Source organism: Macaca mulatta, chromosome 4 (assembly GCF_049350105.2).
Source record: "Macaca mulatta isolate MMU2019108-1 chromosome 4, T2T-MMU8v2.0, whole genome shotgun sequence".
NCBI lineage: Eukaryota > Metazoa > Chordata > Mammalia > Primates > Cercopithecidae > Macaca > Macaca mulatta.
In genome coordinates, this window is record NC_133409.1 from 12,801,652 (window position 1) to 12,828,029 (window position 26,378).

A 26,378-nucleotide genomic window follows, 5' to 3' on the forward strand; every position below is an offset into this window, starting at 1 on the left:
ATTTATGAAGTACTTTAACCTAGTCTGTGCATTCTAGATATTCCTGATTTTTTTTTTAAGTTTTGCTTTATATTATATGCTTCAAGTGGTTTGAGCCAGCAATTTTTTCTGGTATCTTTTTTAATCACCATGTATGACAAATTAAACATCATGTAATATAGCAGAGTGGTTGGCAACCAGGGCCTACAAAGCCTCCTGCAGACAGAAGTTAAATAATCTCACAATACATACAACCAGTAATGAGCTGGAACACGGCTGTCTGATCCCTGGTCCCCAGAGTTTCTGCTTGCTTACTCAGAAAGGTCACACACAAGTGTGCACACACACTATTAAAGAGGGCATAAGAAATTAATTACTTCTGAAAAAGCAAGAAAATCACTTGTTCTAAAGCTATTGTCATTCAAAAAACTTTATCAGGAAGGATGTAAAAATAAAACGCTTATTTAAAACACAAAATATAAGATACAAATGCAAGGCACAAACATCCAACAGTAAAAGGTTTATATGTATCTGTTTACGTGTGTGTCTTCAGAGGTAAACAACCTCTGAAAATAAACACCTTTTCTTCTTTTGCACACTTGCTAGGTGTACTAACTTGTTGACCATTTTACTGTCAGTATTTCCATGCTTTGATTCCTGAGCTCCTGCTCTTCTTTCTGCTAATCCTCAACCACTCATGGGCTCTCTATTTCAAATTCTGCCCTATAGCATGACTCCTAAGTCCGTGTTCTTACTTGCCTCTTCCAACTTCCATTCTGTCTTCTCAAATCACCTACAAACCATTTCCATTGCAACACCTCATAGTCATTCAAACAAGAACACTTAGCCTCTCCCCAAAAGCCAGTTTTCCTTTCTGATTGTTTTGTTCGTCCACTCTCTTTTCAGATAGCATGCACTGTGAAGACCACCTACACCATCATATCTGGTCTGAAAAGCAGATAAGTATCATTGGTTTCATCATACTCACCTTCCTGTCAACAATAATGCCAGACTGATATATTTAAACACATGGCACATGAAAATAAAACATAGCTCCTCACCACCGTGCCTTTGAGATATTACCCAACCACATTCTGAAATAGCTGCGTTCATTTTACATTATTTTTTCACCATCAATTAAATATATTCAAGAAACACATAAGAAATGTCAACACTTTTCTCAGCAAGTAAAACAATATGACCAGACAACATGAACATCCAAATGAGAAAACAAACAGATACACAAATATGGAGCAGAGATGGAAGGTAGGTCATCTAACATATCACAAAATATCCCAAGGTCATAAGAAAAAAGCAAGACTTGAAGCAACATGTTAGCCCATAAAAGCCACTATTTTGGGGGTACCCCATTCATTGATTCACAGGTAGAAGAGCTATAAATATCCTAATCTGGTCAGTACTGCCATCTCAACCACCATATTTGCCTGGGAAGAGGGCAACAATATCCCCAGATATAGACGCAGACACTTCCCCACACGAGAACATGAAAGAACGGTGAACAGTAAGCAACACTGGTTACAGTCTAGTTCATCGGGTGCACAACAGATTGACCAAGACTGTGTGGCGTGTGTGTTAGTTTAGCGATGGGAACTCAGTGAAGGTTTGTGAGCACATGTGTGTGACGGAAGCACAACTCTCTTGCGAGACGTTGCTTCAGTGAAAACATGAATCTGACATGAAGGAGCAAGTAGTACCTGTGACGGTTTCATTAAATGGTCCTGGACCCTTAATGGGAAAACCATCAATCTCGATCCATTCACCTCCTAAATTAAGGAAATGCAACTTGATAGTTAGAAACGAGGACTGTTGGGTTTTCCACATTACAGTGCATCCATAATGTATAACTAAATGATCTTTTCAACAATCTTCAAAAGGATCTGCTCAGCCCATATTAGTGACTCAACACCTCAGCTTTACGGACAATACATATTTTTGGTCTTTTACGCACGGTTTACTATAGCGAGTATTCAAAACGTCTGGATGAAATGCTAATAACCTACATTAAAACTCTTTTAAAAGAAAGGGTAAGTCTCTTCCACTTTTCAATCTGTCAGCTTGCTAGACAAGTCTAAAAAGTTCTTGTTCAAAAATTATTTAATAACTCTAAATTTACATTTACGGGAAGAAACAAGAAGGGATGCCGCTCCCAATCTAAGTAACAACACTACAGCCTCTGATTCTAGATAGGACTTACCAGGTGGGCTTTCAGCTCTGTAAACAGGACGGCTCACTCCACTGTGGTTTTCTGCAGTAAGCAGCACAAAGTACACTACCCCCGGCTCTGAAACATACGGTTCATATCAAGCCACCGATTCAGATCTCCAAGAATGACACAGTTTCACTCACTAACCATGAATAACCATCTTCCTTATACCAGTTATAACCAAATACAAAAATCTAAATTTAGTGACAAGCATAATGATAGATGTCTCTCTTTTTTTAAATTAAAATCACTAACATTCTTCTCATGCAACTGAAAAACACATGACCCAAAGAACATAAACTTTATTTCATACAAGGTACATACGTGTGTAATAAACCTGGATTCATAAACAGTCAACAAAAAGAGCTTTTGAGGGTTTTAATGTGAAATCCATGTAGGAAACAGGAACTCCTTGTCCACTAAATAGGTGTTTGAACATACACTGTCAGTCACTACTAATAATCTTTCCCTGTTAGAGGCTCCAAATGAAAATCTCCAGTAAATAATAAGAAATGTCAATGTAACTCATCAAATGTAGCACATGGCAAACCTTCACTGCAATACGTAAAGCTTCATTAAATTTTCTCCTTTTCACAATAAAATGTTCCCCTTACTATGTCTGCACGTTGTTTTTGACCATTCCAACAAAAAGCTAGAAAAATATGTATTTCCTGGAGTCTTGGAAATGCTTATCTTGACATAACTGGGCTTCACCTTTTGACTTTCATCTAGGGGTCAAGGCCAAATAGCAGAGGTCTCTTAGGCTGAGCTCCTAAAGTTGATGGGATGGGAGAGGAAACGAAGACCCGTGTTACAGGGGAGGGCACCCTGAACATGTAGCTCTGCAAAGTAAAACCCTAGTAAGTGCTAGGTTTCCCGAAAATGAATCACTCTCTTGTGACAGGTAAGTGGGGTGTCAATTCCTTGAAGAGATGAAAGTCTGTGGGTATTTCAGGGTATGAGAGCTGGAGAGGTGAGGGTTAGTTCTGTCAAAGGACATAATGACAATGACATTTCTCAAAGTAGGGAGCATTACTATAACAAAACTTCACTCAGTCCTCAAGCCAGAGGCCCATGAACAGAAGCCTGGCTGATGCTCCCTGAGATCAAGACTGGTGTGACTTCTCTCTCATTGTGGCAGGGCCTGGTGGCATTCAGGGTTTGGCACGACCTACCAGGCTAATTGGGAAGTGCCCTGGGGTCAGGCAGAATGCAAAATCATGCTTCCCCAGACACTTTCTCTCTTTACTCTGAGCTTGTTTGTATTTCAAAGAAATTTAATCCACATGTGTTTGATACCCGTAGAGTTAACTCATCAGAAAGTTGTCTGGGAGATACTATTTGTTTTTTAGTGAGCTCTGTGATTCTCTTTTCACATGTTTTTCTTCTCTGCAGCTATCATGACAACCCGAGGTTTGAGCAAGCAGATATGATTGCTCATGCCTTTGATCTGATAGAATCTCCATTTAACCTCACAGCTGGCCTTGGGGAGCCAAGGTGATGTGGAAGAGATTAAGGGAAATGGACATCTAGCTGAAGCCATGAGGAAGGGAGTCTGTCTTCCTTCATCTCCCTTTTATACACGTTCTGCTCTGTTACCCAGGAAGCGTGATGTCAAATGCAGGAGGTGGAGAAGGAGTAAGTGTGGTCAGCTGGTCAGGGGACCAAAGCTGAGGAGCCCGTGATCCACTAAAGTATCAAAGTGCTAAGGTGGCACAAGAGGAGACCTGTTTCCTAAATGCTGACTTCTGTTCTTTCCTTATGATCCATCTTAACGCTGGGCCATGACATGGTGCAAGAATCAATGGGGCTTTAGGTTACTGGAATCAAAAAGTAGAAGACGGAGGATTCAGAGGCAGCTCGAAGCCTAAGCCCAAAACCAACTACATCTGCACTTATAAGACAAAATATATTGAGGCAAGATCTCAAATATTCCAACCCTCCAGAATCAAGTTAAAATCAAATTTAAATAGGGCAAAGTGTTACATCTTTAACCAGACGTGGCTAGGCATAACGTATTCCACGTCTACAGGGACATATGACTTGCCCAATCTCTGATTATAAAATGGCATGTAAGTTCGAAGTCTCTAGATCAGCCCACTCCATTGTCTAGCAGTCAAGTTTCTACGAAGTGAAAAAAAGATCAATCTACTTTCTGAAAGCACATTCAGAAACTAAAAATCATCTGCCTGCATCAGTTTGGAGACAGGAATACTTGAGTTCACATGCACGGATGGGGAAGCCCAGGTGCCCAATGCCGGCTGTCAAACAGCAGCCCCCTCAGAACTCAGCTCTCCATTCCCAAAGAACTGCAAGGGACTTTGAACCCAGCCATGGGTTGTCTCACCGTCATCCTAAGAATGCAACTGAGAATGTTGGTGCACAGTTAATTCTGACTGGGAACAAGATCAGAGTGTCACTTACCCACATCCTCAATAAGGAAGGAGTATGTCTCCGCATTCACCTTGATGTATTTAAGACTTTTCATTGACTTCCCATAGGCAATGTTGTAATGCTCCACAGGTCTACTGGTAGCATCTTTGGGTGGGTCCCACGTGACTTTCAGGCCCATTTTAGTGGACAGCAGTTTCACGTGCCTTGGCTTCAGTGGGTGGTCAACTATGTAAACAGCGCAACTATCAACTCATGGCAGTAACAGATTGGGAAAATGAATTTTTTAATCCTCTTTGATATTGTTAGGAAAACAGTAAATGACGTTTAATCAGTATGATCTGAAAGACTTTAAGTACAGTCATTACAGTATGACAACAAAACACATATACCAAACCCACAGGCCTTTGCGTATTTTGGATAACTGTGGGTGGTAAATTTAAACCAAAAGGGAAACAAATCAAAATAAACTCTAGGCATTGGCTGGCTGGATTACACTGTCTTGCTAGTGACAGAATAACAAATTAGTAATTTGCCATATTCTCCAGTAGCATTTATATAGTAAATAAGTTATTAGTATGTTGTGTGATGCAGCTGGACAATCTTTAAACACCTCTGAGAGAACAGTATAAAACAGTCCTGATTAAGAAAAATATCCATTGTATTCTAAGTGAGATAACAGAAGCATTTATTTCCACAAAGAAAACAAACCAAGATCATCAACAGCTTAAAGGGGTGGTAAAACTCTGGTTCTATCAGCATACATCTAATTTAAATGCTTCCATATTTTGTTCCAGAAGAAAAACAAGTTAGTACAAAGTACGATCACTTTTTTAACTTGACTTATGAGGTTCCAAAGAAATTCACTTCATTTTCAAAATTACTAAAGTGAAACATAACATTTTGTCAAATAAAATCTCTGGACTCACTATGTAACCCATATTGTAATGCAACATAATATAAATGTATGTGAAATATTCAAGCAACAGTCAAACACAGTCAAACAAATCTAGGGCAAACCTGGAACTGAAACTGACTATTGAGTCATGCTTCAGGAAAGAAAAAAGTAACCTAAAAACAAAACCAACAACCTTTAAACTTAGTAACATTAAGAAAAACGCATTTGGAGTCTCAGGGAAGAAGAAAAGGAAAGGAGCATGTTTCGTGATGACACATATGTGAGTTAGTATGTGATTTTAATATTGGATGAAAATTCTGAACAGAATAAACACAGATAATTCTAACACACATCACTCCCCCCAAAATTGCCCATTGCCTCTGGAGTAAAATGATTAGCAAGGGAAAGAACTCCTTAGAGAAATTCAAGGGACGAAAGTATAGTATGAATTTGAGGATTTTGAAGCATTAGAGAAAGAATGTCTATTCTGGAGACAAAAGCATGATGTTAGGTGTGGACACAGATAAAAATCTACAAAGCATTCCCTCCCAACTCCAGAGCTCAGGTTCCTGTAAACCTGTGAGGGAGAAATCACAGGTAGGCAGCCTCATGCTCTCTGGGAAATTTTGAGTTGGGAAGACTATGAAGACACGAATCAATTTCTGGGTGTTTAAAATTAGCAATAGTGGTTACTCTTCTCTGATTTTCATTTACCTTTCCTTACCTACAAGCAACTTCAGCAGGAATCATTCCCAGGAATCCAACATTTCATACTGACCAAAAGGTGTGTAGAAGCAAAACAAGATATCCGAAAACTACAAACGGAAGCTCATGGTTGAGCGTTTCTCCCAAGGAAGAAAATGAATGAATGAATATACATATAGCACTTTTCTTTACAGTTCAATTCCAAATCTCCCTCAAGAAAAGTGAGATCTTGAATAGACATTCTAAAATGTGAGAACTGTGAAGCCCAAATACTGTCACATTTTCTACCAGCACCAGTGATTCAATCAGTACACAGCTACCTAGGCCAGAACATTACTTACTTTTAATACTGACACATGAAAAGAGCAATTTATGTATATGTTCATTGTTCTTCCCTGCGATACCTTGCATTTATCCTTGGACACAGCATAGAGTAATTTCTGTGCTGAGTCACACAGCTACACCAGGGACGGAGCCAACTACACACATGGCTTTGCCCAACTCCAAAGCCCAGCTCTGCCAGAAGCTCATGCTCCCTCAGAATTGGTCTCTTATTATCAGCCGTCGATGACCATATCCACTGAAACATACTATCCTAAAACAAACTGTAAGACCTCCAGAGCTGTTTACCACTCCTACCACCCTCCACCCCACCTTCCCCCACCATCTTCCTCTCTTGGGAGCACTCTTCCTCCCTACCCACCACAATCACTTCACCTTGTGCTGTGTGTCCTCATCGACCCCTCTCTTCTGGAAGAAACGGAATAAGTGAGTGATGTTCTCTCTCAGGGACATTTGCACTCTTATGACAAAACTTTAAACCAGAGGAGTGACTTTCTAATAGTGACAATTTAAGCCTTAGAGAGTTACCTAATGAAGGTTGTTTTTTTAACATAAAGGCATTTTGGGGACCCTGAAACCAAATCTTACAGGCAACCTTATTGTCAATCTCCTTATAAGATCAATTCTGAACTTAAGGTTCTCAAAATGCCTTAGGCCAAATATCATGACCTCTTCCTCCCACCCAGCGCACCACACACCAACTGGGTCAGTTAAACAAAACACCACCTGATGAGATATTTTCATTTCCTGGATTCCCATGGACTTTGATATTAAAATTGATGTCATTTTTGGTGCTTCATGCCTAACTTGTCCATGCCTAACTCAGAGAGAACTGGACAAAAAGACAAACAGGAGGCCCAGATAAAAAGCAATCCCGCCCATCATTCCAGCCCTGCCTCTCACCCCCAGTGCCTCAGCTCTGAAGTCATCAAACCAGCATCTAACTAAGGAATAATCATTCTGGCAAGCGCAAATTAATGGGCATGAGCTTAGATTACTTGACAGAAAACATTTCCTTGGGGTTAGAAGAATGACAGTTTGTTCTGTTCCTGATTATCATCTTGAAGGTCTCATGAGTGCAGCCCTTCAACGTGAAATAAAGCTATAAGGAGTGTGAATGTAGCTTCGGGCTCTGTTGGTTGCATTCTGAGTTCTGTGTTGTGGAATCAGCACTCTGGTAGCATAAAGATGAAATATGACAAAGTGAGTCCTTATTTATTTTTAAGTGTTCTTAGAAACTTGGAACAGACCATCCTCTCTGCTGGACAAATGAATCACAGAATCTTTGTAATCATTTACAGTATTCTCATCTAATGAAGATGATACTGGATACATTCTTTAAAGCTATCTATCCCCTGCACTGGGTCTCTAAAGAAAAAGGACAAACCAAAACATCAATTCAACAGGAATCATATAGTCCAACAGAGGGAACATTGGGAGGTAACTTCACAGTCCATGCATGACAGGTAGGGCCATGACAAGATGTTTTTTTCATATTCACAGGATGCAAAATGAGGAAATGAGCTTAAGTTGCAGCCTAAGGGATTTGGGTTAAATAAAAAGAATTTCCTGTCTGTGTCCTTCCTCATTCAAGACTGTCTTTGAGTGGAGACAGATGGTAAGGTGCTCCAGACAGAAGAAGAAAGCCAGTAAGAGCCTGCTATGACTCCAAAGATTTCATAACACAACAAAATCACTTCCACTGTTCATACCAGTAAACTTTATTCAGATTCAAGAATATTTTGCTGGGGACTGAGTGACAAAATAATATTTTGGTTGTCTTTCAGATACCCAGCAATTGCCAGGCTAGACACTTCTGTGCCGTGGCTCCCATGGGGAATGTGACCTTTATTGGTTTGCTGGAGAATGAAAAATAAGAGCACAATCAGCACCTAGATTTCCTACTTTGGTCTAGCACCAACTCCAGGACTTATCCAAAAGGGCCCAAGGAGGCCAGTTTTGTTCAAGGGTCAAAGTATGGATCCATGACTGCTCTTAGATAGACAGAGTCCAAGATTCCAATGGCTCTGCAGTGTCTGTCCTTGAAGGGTCTTCAGCTTGCACAGATAGGCCTCCAGAGATTCCCTGGAGCTGCTGACATGCTGAGTCCAGAACTAAGCCTGAGTCCAAAGGTAGGTCCCTGGGCCAACCTGACCAACATCTACAGGGTCTGTTAATCATAGTGGATGGAGCACCACACCTCACCTGCCCCTTCAGGGCACCATACCTCACCTGCCCCTTCCTCACCTCCTCACTCAGTGCTGCTCACACACTTGGTGCTCACTTAAATGGTTTATGATTGAAGGAAAAGATATAAGACCAGCAAGATCAATCCGGGGTCTCCAAGAATCTTGCCTGTAAGTCATGAAGACCATGAAATGCCTACAAGGACCATGAACCTCCAGCAAGTGACATCTATGGAGAGTATATGCTCCATCTAAAGGTACAATTCCATTAGGTTCCTGCTGACAAAAAGAAATTCAGACAAAAAGTATCCAGGCTCCACATTGTCAGACATTCTGAGATTTTTTTCTAAGAAGCTAAAAACCCTGATTTTTGTGTGAAAACTCCTAATTGTATATTAATTGGTGAATAACTCCATTAAAAAAAAAAAGCACTATGTAGGGCACACACACACACACACGAGCTGGCCGGACTCAGTCCACTGGCAGCCAGTCAGTGACCTCTACCATGACCCCAGAAGAAATCCTTTATTTATTGACCCACACAAACTCCTCGTGTCCAATTTCAATTCAGAGACTCTGTGGATTTGGGTCCATGGGGAAAGTCTATGAATCAAAATGAAAGCTAAAGTCTGGAGAGGAACTGTAGCAATCGCAGACCCTGAAGGCATCAGGTATAGGTCTGTCCAAGGAATCACATCACATTGCCAGACCTCCCCTCCCTCCCTCGAGGGACCGGAAGGCTCTGAAAAAGCTGTCCTGGGCTCCAAGAAGTAGGGAGACGCACCCCAGGAAGCCTTCGGGGAGAGGACTGTGGGATGCTACACAGGCTCCAACTACCAGCAGAACTGTTGACCTCTGCATGTCTATTTCTGGCCTAAACATTCCAGACCAATATTCCCCTACTGTCTATATGGTCCAATATGAGTTTCAAACTGAACACATACAGAATGAAATTCAATATCCAATTATTCAAAATCTTGGTTCAGACACCACCACCTGTTCAAGCACCTGAATTAGATATTCAGCGTCATCCTTCAGTGTCCAGGCATATCCATAGTGGAGGAAAATAAACATGCTTCCTCTCAAGGAAACTCTGTGAAGCACTATTTCTCAGAATAAAGAGAAGGAAGGTTCAGAATCAATGAAAAAATGAATCAATGGTAAAAATAATGCCATAATGACACAATTCGTAGAGAAATCATGCTGAGAAAACTGTGATTTGAAATAGTAACTGAATCTTTCTGGATTAAAAGTGTTGCTTTTGGTCTTGGTTTTGTTTCAATTTTTTAATGACATATAGTTACTTCATTAAGTTCTTAAGGTAGGTAAAAGGAAAAAGACAAATGGATGGTAGATTTCAGAGGTGGGGGTAGGGGTGGTTATAAGAGCATGACATGTCTGGGCGTGGTGGCTCACGTAGGTAATCCCAGCACTTTGGGAGGCTGCAGCAGGTGGATCACCTGAGCCGAGGAGTTTGAGACCAGTCTGAGCAGCATGGTGAAACCTCATTTCCATACATTAAAAAAATACAAAAAAATTAGCTGGACATGGGGTCATGCACCTATAGTCCCAGCTACATGGGAGGCTGAGGTGGGAGTATTGCTTGAGCCTGGGAGGACAGGATGCAGTGAGCTATGATTTATCATTGTACCCCTGCACCTCAGCCTGGGTGACAGAGTGAGACCCTGTCAAAAAAAAAAAAAAGCACGACTAATCCAGGGAGAAACAAAGAATAAAACTATCTTCTATCAGGCACAATTCCTCTGAATATGCTCCATTTTAACTTACTGATTTTAGCCAAATGTGCTACAGCACTGAAAGTGTTGGCTCAGAGTCAGCATTCAATAAATATTAGGGGAATAAATGAATACTTTAAGTTTGATTTACAGTCTACTATTTAGAAACAAAACAGCAACTGATAAACATGCTTACATTTTTAAATTCTGTGATTGCACTGAAACAGAGCTTACCACTCACATAATTAAAATACACAGCTGAGGTTAAAAAATATCCACTAATAAAATGTTGAATAGGTAAAACCAAATATTTTCTGAGACAATGAGTGACGGCACAGTTGCAAGAAAAACAAATGCTATTTCTCCTTTGATTTTTCTACCAAGTATTCCCTGGAGAAAATTATTCAAGTAACTAAAAATCCATTTGATTTTGTGTGCAAATCAAGTCTTCAAAAAATAGATTTGCGTTCTCTTTGGATCTCAAAACTCCTGGTCCCACTGTACTTAGACAATTCATGGATTCCTAGGACCCATCTCTTACAGTGATGTGGTTTGGCTCTGTGTCCCCACCCAAATCTCATGTCGAATTGCGATCCTGAGTGTTGGAGGTGGGGGGGTGATGAGATCATCGAGTGGTTTCTCATGGTTTAGCACCATCCCCCAGTGCTGTCCCATGACAGAGTCTCACAATATCTGGTTATTTGAAAGTGTGTGGCAGCTCCCCCTTCACTCTCTCTCCCCCTTGCTCCACCATCGTAAAGACATGCTTGCTTCCCCTTCACTTTCCGCCAATATTGTAAGTTTCCTGAGGCCTCCCAGCCTTGCTTCCTGTACAGCCTGCAGAACCGTGAGTCAACTAAATCTTTTCTTCATAAATTCCCCAGTCTCAGGTAGTTCTTTACAGCAGCGTGAGAATGAAATGATACAAATACCAAATGGAATACATTTGACCAAGAAATAAAAGGGCCTATATATTTCTCGTGTGCTGTTCAATAACAAATTACATTTCGGTTTCATTTCCCCAGGCTAAATGTATGAAGCACCCGTTTCCGAACTTGAAGCATGGGGCACAAAAGTGCTCATGATGAACATTTGAGTTCAAAACAAAATTGAACAAACAGATAAAAGAGTCAGAAAGCAAATTATCAGGTTTATTGCTGACAAAGCTGAGCTGGAGAATGTGGACGCTAACGTGTGACCACCATTGTGATTCCTACCTTATGGTCTTCCCTACTCCAGCTCTGGACCATCAGAGGACCTAGCGGGAGCCTGCAGGGCAGACTACTCAGCACACAGCTTCCCAGGTGTGGACAGAGAGCAACCGGCCTAGACCTCACCCCATGAACTCCCACAGGGACGTGGGAGTGGAGCCACGTCCTTAGGAAGGCAGACCTGAGAGGAGACACTCATGCCTGTGGCTTCTAATCCATTCATGCCACCAGGTTAAGAAAGAAGGCCGACCAGGCTGTACTCCTCCCAATCGCTTTTGGCTGCACCGTGGATTGCAGGACAGGGCACAGACCAGAAACGTCCTCTGTTGTGCTCTTCAGTACCACATCTCCTCTCCTTGGAAGCCCCCTGAACATCCCCAGCTGGTTGTCCCTGACCCCACTGGGTGCAACGGTCAACCTGTGGTCAAGCTGTGGCTGCCCCTCAGGATGAGGATGAAGACGACCTCGCTCCACCTTCAGGAGATGCCCTGGATTCATCAGTGACCTGCCATGTATCTTCCTGGGGTTAAAGATGGGAGTACTGCCCCCATCAGGACCCCAGAAGGCTTTGACATGAGTAAAACTCATTCTTTAGCCGACTCCAAAGTCAAGCTGACCTCTAGGCTGAAAATTTACTGCTGTCTTGTCCTTTTCCAATGCCAAATTTTGCCCAGCTTGTGCCATCCAAAATAGCCCAGCACAGTCCCAGGAATGAGATGACAGGCATGATAATCTGCTCATAACACAATACAAGCAATGTAAGAACACCCGGATTTTCATGGAAATCCGTCCCATCACAAAATTCCAAACGTAGTGCTTTCTTTGTCTTATAGCTCAAAACCAAAAGAAATTAAAGTCCAAATAGCTTTTCTCCTTTACTTCTTATACTATTCAGCCTCAGCCAGGGAAGAGTCTTTCCAATGCCCAGAAGGGGTGAGTGTTCCCTCAGCAACTGTGGCCTCTGCCATCATTGACTGAAATTGGTGCTGTTTCTTCAGGGTTCCCTAAAGTAAAAATAAGTGAATCCAAAGCCTCCTGCTTGCCTAAATGCTTAGAGTCCCCCACAAAATCTCTATAAGGAAGCCAATCCACACCGTATGGTGGAAAGAATACACATTATTTCTGTCTATCCAGTAAAGCTCCCCTAATTATTCTGGTAATGGACGAGTGACCCCAAACTGCCCAGGGAACGTCCCAGGAATTGTTCTAACTGGAGCTGGACCGGAAATGTGGCCAGTACTTTCTGCTCATGAGGCTGTGGAGGAAGAATCCTGGCACTGCTGATGACCACCTCTTGCTGTCACATTGAGAAGAGACCAGAGTTGAGGACAGAGTTCCAATGATGCTGAAAGCCCTAGTTCTAGGCATCCCAAAGGCCAACTGGCCCCCTGCCCATCCCATGGTATAGCTCCAAGAACCAATGAATTCTGGAATTTAAATGAGCTCAAGTTGGGTTTCTGCCATCCGTAGACAGACCTCAATGGGCTAGGACATTATTAATCAAGATCTTCTATGAAAGTAAAAATTGGTCAGATGCAGCAGCTCACGCCTATAATCTCAGCACTTGGGGAGGCTGAGGCAGGTGGATCACCTGAGGTCAGGAGTTCAAGACCAACCCGGCCAACATGGAGAAACCCTGTCTCTACTAAAAATACAAAAATTAGTCTGGCGGGCATGGTGGTGGGCACCTGTAATCCCAGCAATTCAGGAGGCTGAGGCGGGAGAATCGCTTGAACCTGGGAGGTGGAGGTTGCAGTGAGCTGAGATTTCGCCACTGCACTCCAGCCTGGATGACAGAATGAGACTCCATCTTAAAAAAAAAAAAAAAAAAAAGTAAAAATTATCATTTTTGAAGCTACTCCCACAGCCAGTGTATTTGGACACACTCAAAGAAATTGAGGCAGACACCACCTGGTACGACTGCCATTCCTAGTGAAACATTCATGGCAGCCCACCCAACCTGCAGCAAATGCTGAGAAGCCAATGAGGACAGCTTAAGTTACAAAGAAACTCCCAAAGGAATGTTAAGGGCTTTGGAAATACACTGGTCCCATAAAACCCCAAAAATGCTGAAATTATTTCTTAAGTATACCAAAGATTGCTCTTTAATGCAACAAACCCTTCGTGCTTACGTAAGTCTCCCTACTTCATCTTTGTTTGAAGTTCAAGTTTTACTTTCCATTGGAAACCACCAAATACTTCCCAGACTCTGAAATGAAGAAAACACAGATCTCAGTGTAACCACACATCTTGGACCAAAAAGTCAACAGATAATCAGCCAGAAAAGGTTAGGATGTACTACAATAGCAGTATAGCTTGGAGGTAGGAATCAATGTGATATATGACATAGAGACTAGGATTCAGAGGAAATGTGGAAAAATTCAGCTATTATTCATACGATACCAGATAGCACAGAAATATTCAGAAATTCAGAAACATCAGATGGTTGACAACACATAGGCAGAACACCGGAACGACTCAAATGACTGACCAAATTTTAAATATTTTTTCAAATGGATGTTGGAATTATATTTCCAAATATTTATGACCCAGCCCCCCACCCAGAAAAAAGCCCTGGAAGTCCAGGTTGTTTTGTGGCTCTGTGATGTAAAACTAATACTAGTAAAATTTGCAGATGGTGGATTGAATTTTCCCCAAGGAGGCTGCTGTTGGGTAGACACTGTCTGGGTATGAAAATAACCACCTGGGCTCCCTTCTGACATTTCTCAATATGCATGGGGTTCAATAAAAGTGTTTTCCACAGTTGGCATTGGGTTCTTTAAGGATAACTGTACAAAAAATAAAATCACACCCTAGCTCTTCAGAGTCTGAACTTATTATAAAACACACCAGGGAACGGAAAGAGCTTTACAAACAAAACCTCTGACACCACACGGTGCTTTGTCAGGTCAAAGAGGAACATCAAGGCAAGCAGGTGTCCCAGGTCCCATGGGAGGTGGAGGACAGCCATGGAAGCAGATCATGCCCCACAGACTATTCCTCACATTCCTCACTCTCCAATCCATTTCCCCATGAAACTCTAACTTACTGGATTCTACTCCAGGCCCCAAAGCGCCCTGTTATGTTCACCTAGGGAGGGTGGACACTGATGGAGTGAGGAGCGCTGCCCTAGGCTGCAGGTCCCCATTACTGGTTGCAGCTAATGCTCACTCCTGAGCAGAAAAGCCAGCTGCACCCCTGGGCTCACCTCTCCAGCCATCGCAGCCCCACCTAAATTCCCCGTGGTTATCACCAGCTGTTCTTCCAGCATTTTGATAACAACGCACCATTTTATTCAGATGAAAAGGCCAAATTTTCACGCATGTATGCCAATGTGCTTATAAGGGTACACTGGATAGTCACTGAATACAGTTGTGAATCACATTTTTTCTTCATCATCTCAAAGAAGCCAAATGGTGAAGCCATCCAAATCCCCAAAGGCGAACCACTGGCCAATCTTTAAATGGCATTTGTCAGATTCATTTCTATCCCCTCCAGACTGTCAGCACCACCACCAACTCCACTTGTTTCTGTGCAAGTGCTTTCCACCTCTTGTGAGCTTCAAGTGGTTGCATGTCAGGGTGATCCTCACACCTGGGCTTCAGTAAACTGCATCCTGTGCCAGAGACCCCTGTGTCTCTGGGGTCTGCCTGGGGGCTGCATGTAAGCTTGTCATGCAGGCGACTGCCAGGCATGCTGCCTCACATGAAAAGGTCCCATGGAAAGAGCTTCCATGCTGCCTGGGCAGTTCGCTTTTGCCTCTAGGGACCTCAGGAATTGGCTCCCAACCTCCAGCCAAGTTCGCCTGCACCACTGCACAATGCTGGCAAACTAAGCCTTTCATTTGGAAGTACTCTCATTATTTCAAGGGTTAACGGCTCCTTATGGACAAAGTTTGCCTAGAATGTGTTAGATTCTAGATTGTTTGTTTATTTGCATTTCAGGGGAAATGGAGCAAAGAGAAAGAATATTCATTAATATAGTTTATCTTTCATTATTCCCTTTCATTATCTTCCTACTTTACTCCCTCCTTCCCCACCGCCCACCAACTTGGAAAAGATGTACAAAGCAGAAAAATACAAAAATGGAGCAATAAAATGAAGCATGAAGAAATTCTGTTTCAAAATAAACTGCAAGCAGCAAAACTAAAATCAAACTCTCAAGCCAACAGGAACTGACTGTAATTTGCCCAGAGAATATTCTTAAAATAAATCTCCCTTATCCCTCAAGATGTTTCTGAGACATTTTAAGCTGGATTTTTATTAGTCGCATTCAAGTCCAGTTTCCCAACTAATATATTACAGTCTAGCAGATTGCATTAAATTCAGAAACCACCACTGTAGACACTATGAATTGGCTACCCAAAAGCTATTCCCAGCTTCTTTCTCCCTTGCCTTCTACTACAAAGGCTGGAATAATAAACATTCAGCCATGACGTTTCAGCTTCCCTTGCAGCTAGAATGGTCACATGATCAACTCTAGCCAATGGCAGACATAAGGAAGTTAGTCCTGCCATTTCTAAGAAAGCATTTTAAAGGGGTTAGGTTTGGCTGTTATGGGCTAGTGGCCTTTTGTACCTTCCTCCTTTGTTTCCCCTTGGGATGTCAACATGATACCTGGTGATGCAGCTGCCAACTTAAAACATGGAGTGACAATCTTGAGAATGATGACAGCAAAGTGGAAAATGGAACAAGGCTATGTGTCCACAACCTTGTTAAACCATGGGACAGTCCTGGTCTCTCTGCTCCCAAGTTTACTGGTGAATGAGATAAACAATTCTCTTACTTGTTTAGCCACTGGTAGTCAGATATCATGTTGTCAGCAGCCCAATCCACTGCTACCTAACATCACTTCTGGATTTGTAGAATCAAATCATTTCCTGATTTTTAAATGAGAGCTGCTTTGGTTTAATTTTCATTACTTTCTGTTTGTTATTTTTAAGGGATCCCCTCTGGGAATTTAATTTTGACAATTTCAATGCTTATTTGTCAGTAGGCCATTGACTTGAGTAATTACATCTGCCCAGAAAGTGATGCAGCCATAAATCAGACTGAATTTCACCATCAGATCTGGCTGAATTCAATCATTAGGATTTGAGGTTTTAAAGTTCTTGGCCATTTTGTTTAGGATCCAGTGTAAGCAAAAGCTACTGTTTCAGAGAGAAAACAAGATTCCCCCCCACCCTCCACATAAACCACCAGCTTTCCAGAATGGTTTGGGGAAATTGAACTGGAGGAATTCCATAGATACTTGTATTTATAACAATCATAAGAAAAAACCAGCCCTAAAGAGCAAATGCCTATAGTTGGGAAGGACTCATGCCTTCTGTTGGCAGGCGTCAGAGACCCAACTAGAAGCCAGTACTTTGCAGGTTTTTGTGGAATTTTTTCGCACATTCTTCAAATTCAATTTGTAACCAAGAAATAGTTTCTTAAAGAATGACCATTGTTTGCTAGTCCAGCTAGTCTCAGCCTACTATAAACTGCTTGGCATGCCAGACCAAAAAACACTCCCTGAAAATTTATTCCTTCTCCCAAAATGTGAAAGTCATTGTCTAACTATGCTAAACACTTGGACATTACTGTACCCAAAATCGCCACTCATATTACTCAGAAAGCTCCCTGAAAAACACCCTTAGAAGAGAGGCCAAGCAAAGGTTCTGGAGGGGTAGGTTTGAAACAGAGTGAATGAGACAGACATGACCAGGAGCGAACTACCACATAGACCCAGTGACAACCCCACTTGCTAATGAGCCATATTTAAAACATTACAGATAATTATAACTCATTTAATGATTATGAATGGGCATAGGTAAATTATCAACAAAGAGGGGAAAATATACTACACACCTAATAAGCTAAGAGTTTAAGTTTTGGATCTACTTGTAATATAGCAAAAAATATTTAAGGAAGTAAAAAAGAAAGGAAAGGAGCATTTGCTGACCACCTACTTAGTGCCAGGCATTTCATTCATTTATGGAACAGATATTTACTGAGTGCCTACTATGTGTCAGATTCTAAGCAAGGAGCTGGCAATACAGAAGTGATTTAAAATGAGCTGTGTTATCATAACTATTTTCTCTTTGATCCCCATTTCAAGCCTGTGCACTGCACTCTGGTATTCGCATTTTTATAAATAAGGAAACTGAGTCGCAGAGAGTTAAGTGATTTGCCCAAGGGCACACATCTAGTAAGTGACAGTTGAGCTCAGACCTATCCGAAACTATGGACCATGCTCTTTCTACTATACTTTGTTCCCTCTCAGCTGTAACTGTAATTAAAAGCAGTAAGTTTAAACATGGAGATAAATCAGAACCAAAGATATAAAACTGAAAGCCAATGGTGGCAGCTGAATTCATAAAGACACATGAACTTGTGCCCTGAATGAGATCTTGTGAATGTCAGGATTCCATGCTGCCAAGTCTTCATCTCTTGCTCCTCAGCTTACCCTATGTCCAACAACAGTGAGTGTCTCCTCCTAGAAGCACCTCTTCTCGGGTCCTCCCTGACCATTAGACCAGCTTCTAGGACACCACACTCCCTGGTTTCTCTTCCACTTCGTTGACCACCCCGTCTTGGTCTCCTTTGCCAGCTCCTCCTCCTCTGCCAGAACTCTAAATAGTAGAGCACTGCACAGCCCAGCTCTGGCTTTCCCACTTCTCTACTCCACTCCTTCCTTCTCTACCCATGTAGCACACCTGGTGCTATGACTGCAAAGACTATCCACATGTGGAAGGCTCCTGAATTCCCAACTCCAGCCCTGGCTTCTCCTCTGAGCTCCAGTGTGTCCAACTGTCTACTCAACATCTCCACCCAAAGAACACAGAGGTCTGAGGGATGACAGTTTAAATCTGAAATTTTAGTGAAAGGAGATCCAGAAAAAAAAGTTGCATCACAGAAGCAGGAGAGATTTTCAGGAAGAAGGGGATGTCCATCAGTGTCAAGTCAGGTCAAGGGTGGAAACAGTCCATTTTTCTCCTCTTGAAGGAGAGTGTCCACCACCATTCAAGGCCCCCAAAGAAAGCAAATATGCCACTCAAGTTTCTCTCTATAAATATCAAATTTAGTCCATTTTCTATGAATGGAGCTAATCCCACCTACCTCATAGGATTGATGCAAGAATAAAATATGAAAGAAAATCATAAAACACTCCACATATGTGAGATAATGTCAATATGAGGAATAAATGCCACAGAACACCTGATATCCCCAATCACAACCCAATACAAAATGACCCAGCCTGATTCCCAGTATCTCAGCTCTTGGCCAATTCTCCCTCCGCACACAGCAGAGGGAGCATTGGGTCCTCATTTCCTTCCATCTTGGAAAATACACTTTTAATTGGAATTTTAAAATCTTGACAGTTGAAAGAAAACTTAGATAATCTGATTCAACTTCTCCTCTTCCATCTGCCTATTGATTGTAAATCCAAAATGTCTTCAGTGATTTCCATGACTGGACAGACCCAGTCAAATTCCAACACATTTCCCTACCTTCAAAAGTAAACATCTTTGAATATGCTATTCAATTGGGTGACATAGCGTTACTAAGCAAGCCACTCCCCTGGGAATACAAGTGAATTAATTTGGAGATATGTAAGAAAGGCAATGGGCTTCAGTCTACTGAAGGAAGCACTACATTGGCACATAAAAGATGAGGGTATCTATTAGACATTTACTATCAGCTGAGTGCCACTAACAAGAAACATTATCAGGGCCCAGGGGAAAGGAAGTCCTCCCAAAGCTAGGATAATCAGAGAACAGAGTATGGCATTAATGGAATTCAACGAGCGCTTTTACTAGAGATTTCCCCCATGTGTGGGAGCCCTGGGTCACTCACTGCTTTCTAGGGCTTGAATTCCAAGAGGACACGTAGTCAATCCCTCCCTGTGGTTGTGACCCAGACTATCTGTGACCCCTCTAAATGCTGAGAATTGTTTCCTGTAATGAAACTACATTACAATTTTAGAGTGCCAGTGGACCCCATGGAACTCATCCCAAGGACCCCAAGTCAGAGTCTGCATGCTTGTTAACATGGACACACAATTTGCTCAGATGACATCTAGTGTTCGTCTCCTGAACCTCATCCTCCCTAGGTGCTAGCATTGAAAGTACAGTCATGATGCAGCTGTGAAAATAAGATCACCCCAAGGCCTCACATCCTTTGGGTGTGGTTTGTTTGAATATCAGCAGGTACATATATGGATTCTGAGAATTATTAGCCAAAACAAGATGCTTCAGTTCTCCCAGTCTATCAGAAAGCAGTAGAAGGAAATTGTTGGGTGGGGTGGAAAGTGGTATTAACAAACAGACTGGAGCCAGGGCACATGTTACAGGAAAAGAGAACGTGGTGGTTTTCCATAGCATCAAGAAGGTTGTCAGATCTGTGGCCCATAGACCGTCTGTGGTAGAACAAGGCTGCCCTCATCTCATGACCTGGAAGTCTCAACTAGAAAACACAATCTAGACAGAAAAAAAGAGAAAGGCACATCCAAAATTTTACAGAAAAGGAGAAAAATGTACTGATTTTTTGAGTTTCAGATTGAGTCAGCACCGAAGTGTGCCCACCAGGCAAAGTCCTCAGACAAAGTTGGTGGTTCTTCTTCCTGATCTTACAATTCTGTATGCTTCAATGTAAAAACACTACAGCTGGCAAGTAGAAGTTGATTAGAAAGTCCAAGATGATCCTATATTACTACATTTATTGTATTTGGTTGTCATTTATGGTCACAGCAATTCCAACTTCTTTATTACTAAATCTTTGTAACCCCAGAGCCTAGCACAGTGCCCTGCCCACAGAAGATATGAGTTAATTACTTATTATTTAATCTATCAGTGAAGGACCTAGCCAGGCTTGATCAAATAATTAAGACCACTTGAATGTCCATAGGTCTTTGGAACTCCAGGTTGACAGTTCAGCACAAAATGCATCTCAGCGGCTTATCCCTTCCTCATCTGGGCTACGGCCCAGTGCTGGAAGCTGATAAACTCTTTTGCCTACTGAAAAGGAATCATCATTGATCATTAAAGGAATGTAAATCAAAACCACAACGAGATACCACCTCACGCCAGTCAGAATGGCGATTATTAAGAAGTCAAGAAATAACAGATGCTGTCGAGGTTGTGGAGAAATAGGAACGTTTTTACTGTTGATGGGAATGTAAATTAGTTCAACCATCGTGGAAGACAGTGTGGTGATTCCTCAAAGATTTAAAACTGGAAATACCATTTGACCCAGCAACCCCATTACCGGGTCTATACCCCAAAAAATATAAATAATTCTGTTATAAAGATACATGCACACGTATGTCCATTGCAGCACTATTCACAATAGCAGAGATGAAATCAACCCAAATGGCCATCAACGATAGACTGGATTTTAAAAATGTGGGACATATACACCATGGAATACTATGCAGCCATAAGAAGGAATGAGATCATGTCCTTTGCAGGGACATGGATGATGCTGCAAGCCATTATCCTCAGCAAACTAATACAGGAACAGAAAACGAAACACCACATGTTCTCATTTATAAGTAGGAGCTGAGCAATGAGAATACATGGACACAAAGAGGGGAACAGCACACACTGGGGCCTGTCAGGGGAGGACAGGGGGTTGGGGCAGAGCATCAGGAAAAATAACTAATGCATGCCAGGCTTAATACCTAGGTGATGAGTTGACAGGTGCTGCAAACCACCGTAGCACACATTTGCCTATGTAACAAACCTGCATATCCTGCACATGTACCCTGGAACTTAAAATTAAAATTAAAAATTAAAAAAAGAAAAGGAATCACGTGAGTAAGCACAGCATACGTTATGAATTAAATTGTATCCCTTCCAAAAATATATTGAAATTCTAACCCCTGGTATTTGTGAATGCAACCTTATTGGGAAATTTTGGAAATACGGTCTTACAGAGTTAAGATGGCCAAATCTAATCCCATATGACCAGTGTCTTTATAAGAGAAGACGCAGGGAGAATGCCATATGATGTGGACGCAGAAGTTGGACTGGTGTGTCTAACAGCCAAGGAAACCACAAGAAGCTAGGAAGAAGCAAGGAAAGGCTGTCTTCCAAGGCCTTCCAAGAGAGCATGACCGGCCGTACAGATTCCAGACTTCCAGCTCCAGAGCTGCAAGATAATATATTTCTGCTGTTTAAAGCCACTCAGTTTGTGGTACTTTATTACAGCAGCCCTAGGACACTCACATACTGTGTAAATACAATCTTCTCTCCAACTGAAAATGGACTTCCAACACAAAGCAACTCTCTCACTAATGCATATGCTGACACCACACAGTTAGGGTGGGAGGGAAGCAGGGCACTGTCCCACACTCAGCACCACTCCCTTATTCTGCTGGAGGCCAGTCAACATACATAAATATATTTAGATATATCACATGTAACTAATACCGAAGAAAGCACATCCAGTCATTTAGTAAGTAGTCACTGAGCCTCTGCTATTTGCGGGCAGCATTCTAGACAAGGAGCCTATAGCAGGGAATAAAACCAACAAAATGTCCTGCCCTCATGGAGCTTACATTTCAGCAAAGGAAGACAGTCAAGTATCAAATAAGCCACTAAAATATATGAAATGCCAGGTGTTGATGAGGGCATGGATCAAAATAAGGCAGTGGTAAGATATGCTGGGGGTAAGGATAAAATTACCCTGTTAAAGACAGGGAGAAGTCCAGAAGGCCTCTTGAGAAGATGTTGCACAAAGAACCTGAAGAGGGTGAGGCATCAACCCATAGATTGTTTTTGTTTTTGTTTTTGTTTGAGACAGTGTCTCACTCTGTCACCCAATCTTGGCTCACTGCAGCCTCCACCTCCTGAGTTCAAGCGATTCTCCTGCCTCAGCCTCCTGAGTAGCTGGGACTACATGCATCTGCCACCACGCCTGGCTAATTTTTGTGTTTTTAGTAGAGACAGGGTTTCACCATGTTGGCCAGGCTGGTCTCAAACTCCTGACCTCAGGTGGGTGATCTGCCCTCCTTGGCCTCTCAAAGTGCTGGGATTACAGACATGAACCACTGCCCCCGGCCATCAACCCACTGATGTTCATGGAAGGTTGCTCAGGCAAAGGGAACGGCCAGTTCAAAAGCTCTGAGGCTGGAAGGGGCCTTGTACATTGCAGGACCAGCCAGGAGGCCAGGGGCCAAAGCAGATGGTAGACGGCGAGGGAGGGCGTGGTATGGAAAGGATCATGCACAGTCTGGAAAATTGTTGGGACTCTGGTGTGTATCCCCGAGGGAGTCGGGGAGCTATTGGAAGGTTCTGTGACATTGTGCATCATGAGAATCACTGCAGCTGCTGTCCTGAGATTGGAGTGTTGTGGGAGAGGACAGGAGCAGTGTGACTATGGAGAGGTCACTGCAAAAATCCAGGTAATATGGCTTGGACCAGGGTGGTAACCACACTTGCCTGAGATGCCAAATTGCATGCCATGATTTCTCCATTTACACACACACACACACACACAAAACACTTGCAAGCTAACTGCAGGGATCACAAGCCGAATGGGCACAATACTTTTAAAAATAGGCTTTGGCCAATCTCAAAAGGTGATATGCTGTAGAACTGCATTTATATGACATTCTTAAAATGACAAAATTATAAAATGGGAGAACAGATTTGTGTCTGGGGTGGATGGGAGGAAGGAAGGTAAATGTGGCTACATGAGGAAGCACCAGGGCCTTCTCACAAAACTCTCCTGCGTCTTCACTGTCCTGGCTGGGATGTGGCACTGCAGCTACGCAAATGCCACCTTTAGGGGAAACTGGGTGGAGGGTACATGGTACGTCCACCTTGCTGCTGTCAACCTAAACAACAGAGAGGGAGACTCCAAGAGAAGATGATGTTGATTTAGGAGTATGTATTGCGATGCGAATTTGCATGCTACAGTGAATTATATGCATATTTAAGGAGTGAAAGGAAGGCGAAGGCTTTTAAAGGGAAAATAAGGAAGATGGCAATTGTCTTGAGATAATCATCCTTGGCTACAAGGATCAATGAAGAGGATAGTGCCAGTTGGAGGATGGACAGGAAGTTGCTGGGCAGATGTCAGGTTGTCATGGCCTTTTTCAAGCTTGTAATTTTTGCAGTCTTTGCTGAGAGCTCTTATTATCAGGCATTTGTGCGTGAGAACCCTCCCCTCCTGGCTTTTCATGGCTCTGTTTGTCAGGGTTTTTAGCACAAGTGACTCCATTTTGATTCTGACAACGTTCATGCTTCTTATAATTGAACAGGAATCTATAACTATCTCAAAATTAAAACTTTTTAAAAACATTTTTTGAAAAATAGCATTTAAGCCTAAAGTGAAGTCCAAACCACCGACCTTTATGTCTTAGGGGGAATGGGCACACCAGAATCGGCCATGAGAAACGATCGCTGAAAGCACCCGACAGCGCGGCATTAAGTAAACACAGCCACGCCGGCTTCTCTGTGAAGGGCACACCTAAGCTTTCTGTCCTCTAAGTGTGACTGATACATCATCATGAGCACACATCCATCAGAGGAGGCGGAGCCTTCTCTGCAGGGTGATTTTATTTTATATGTGAGTCTGTGCCACCACGGCAGCTTTCTCCACCATCCCCCAGAGCACCCATACATTTCTCAGAGCTTCTGTCAAAAGCAGCTTCTCCTTCTGATTCTTCAGAAGGGGCTCACAGTGAGCCCGCCTGCCCCAGGTCCTGCCCTCCCCTGCCTGGCTAGGGTGGCTTCTCCTGAGCTCCTAGGACACTACACCTGTCGCACCCCATCCAGCTCCGTGAGTCCCGCCATGGGTGACTGTGGATGAGACTTCACCTCCAGACAAATGTGGGGTCATGATAAATTAGGAGACATCACTGCACACCTTTCCCAGGTACTTTATTAAAATGCTAGCTAACTCCAGTCACAGCACTAGGGCTTAAGGTACCCACTATCCACACTTCTTCAAGAGCGGCACATGCTCAGCTCCACTCTGTTTGCAGACTTAGTAAAAGTCTCAGTAAATTGTGTCCATTCATTTCCTCTTTAAGCCAAGTTACTTACCACTCCCCGCCCATGAACTCCTAAAATTACACAGGGTCTTTCCTGGGGAACCACACTGAAATCAGCACAGACCCATCCCTGGGCCCAAAGCCAATATACTCAACTGTTTAAGACCTGCACTATACGTCAATTCTACCAGACTGTCCACATGTAAATACATGAGACTCATGCTACCCTGGAGCCCTTTCCAAAATAGGACTGTTCTAGAACATATGAGCCGTTTCAGAAAACATGGAACAAAGATGATTCTTCAAATGAGATACAACTGGAGGTGACACGATATAGGCATTTGGTCTATATTGTCATGAAGAAAGCCCCAAACAAGTTAAGCAAATATAGAGGAAACCCCAAACAATGAACAAAAGCCTCAATGGTCCCTTCTGGCCAGAGCCCCATGCAGTACTGGGATTGGCTGCTACCCGACCTCCCACTGACCCAGCGACGTGCCACCTTATGGCACTCCCTCGGTGGCCACCAACACAATGGATTAAGGTCAGACCCCAGGACCTTCCTGAGCTGGCTGCCTCCTATACCTCCAACCCCGAATGCCACCACTGACACAGAGCAGCACTTAGCACAAGCCACCCCGAACATTGCTGGTTCCTTGCATGTGCCTTCACACGTGCAGCAGGGTCTGTTCCTCGACCAGAGATGTCCTTCCTCGGCGTCTTTCTCCAACTAATGCCTATGCTGTTCTTAAAAGGGCTCAAATATAGCTGGCCTTGACCTCCCAGTCAATTCGCCCCCGAGACACCTGTGCCACTTCTGTCCTAGCATGTATCACCTGTCTGCATTATCCTCATCCAGTCCTCCCTGCCTATGTGTCCTCTGACAGCAGACACTATGTTCTTCTGACTTTGTGTCTTTGTCTGACTCCTAGTAACCCTTGCTGAATGGGTGAATGAATGAATGGACACCCTGCAAATGGAGACTACCACAAAGTTAGAGCCGGGGGGCCCTTCACAATACCTAGGTCAATCCCCTCACTTTGCAGATGAGAAAAGTGAGGCCTGAAGAGTTATGACCCACCCAAGGTCACACAGCCAAATTGGTGGCTCAATCAGGACCTAATAAACCAGATGAAGGGACGTGACACCATAAAACAGTCCCTAAATAGCAGAGCCCAGCATTTAAATGGCACATTTCTCCTGAGAAGTTCAAGACGCTTTAACGCTGTGAGCATCAGCCTCACTGCCTCTCTGAGATGTAGGGACTTGTCAATGGTACAGATTAGCCACTAATGTTTCTCAGCATTGTTTCTTGACTTAAATGGTCCAGTAAACAAAACTGAACGTCTTAGCACAAGGTGGTGGCACTTCCAGGAGTCTTCTGGTTAAATACAGTCTCAAAGGTTCAAAGTTGTGATTTCCATAGTAAGGATCAAGCACTCACAGACAGCCCCTGAAATTAACTGGCGAAGAGTTTGGGTAACAGGTTAGACACCAAGCACCAGCTTCAAGGAGCTGACAGGCGAATTTAACAGGACCACCATGGAAAGGGGGCTTCCCACAGTGAGGACCCTGCTCATATCCACAGGCCAAATCCATCTTGTAACAGAGGCTAGATTCACTGCTACTTTTTGTCTTAAGTTAAGCCCTGCTGGAATTCAACACATTTCAGTGCCTCACAGAATCATTTCTCAACAGCCAACAGCAATGTTACAAAACTAA

At 42.8% G+C, this 26,378-nt stretch overlaps 1 protein-coding gene across 4 annotated transcripts in view; it reads right to left on the reverse strand.

Moving 5' to 3' along the window:
* Nucleotides 1-26,378, reverse strand: part of FNDC1 (fibronectin type III domain containing 1) — a 102,675-nt gene that overhangs the window by 70,104 nt on the left and 6,193 nt on the right. For 2 of the 4 annotated variants that reach the window (XM_015137625.3, XM_028847009.2), the window contains exons 2-4: nt 4,628-4,822; nt 2,195-2,281; nt 1,695-1,763 (exon numbers count right to left, since the gene is read on the reverse strand). The exons of the other annotated variants lie outside the window; for them this stretch is intronic. In XM_015137625.3, coding sequence (XP_014993111.3) covers nt 1,695-1,763; nt 2,195-2,281; nt 4,628-4,822 — 351 coding nt within the window. The remainder of the gene's footprint in view (nt 1-1,694; nt 1,764-2,194; nt 2,282-4,627; nt 4,823-26,378) is intronic. 4 annotated transcript variants of the gene reach the window in all.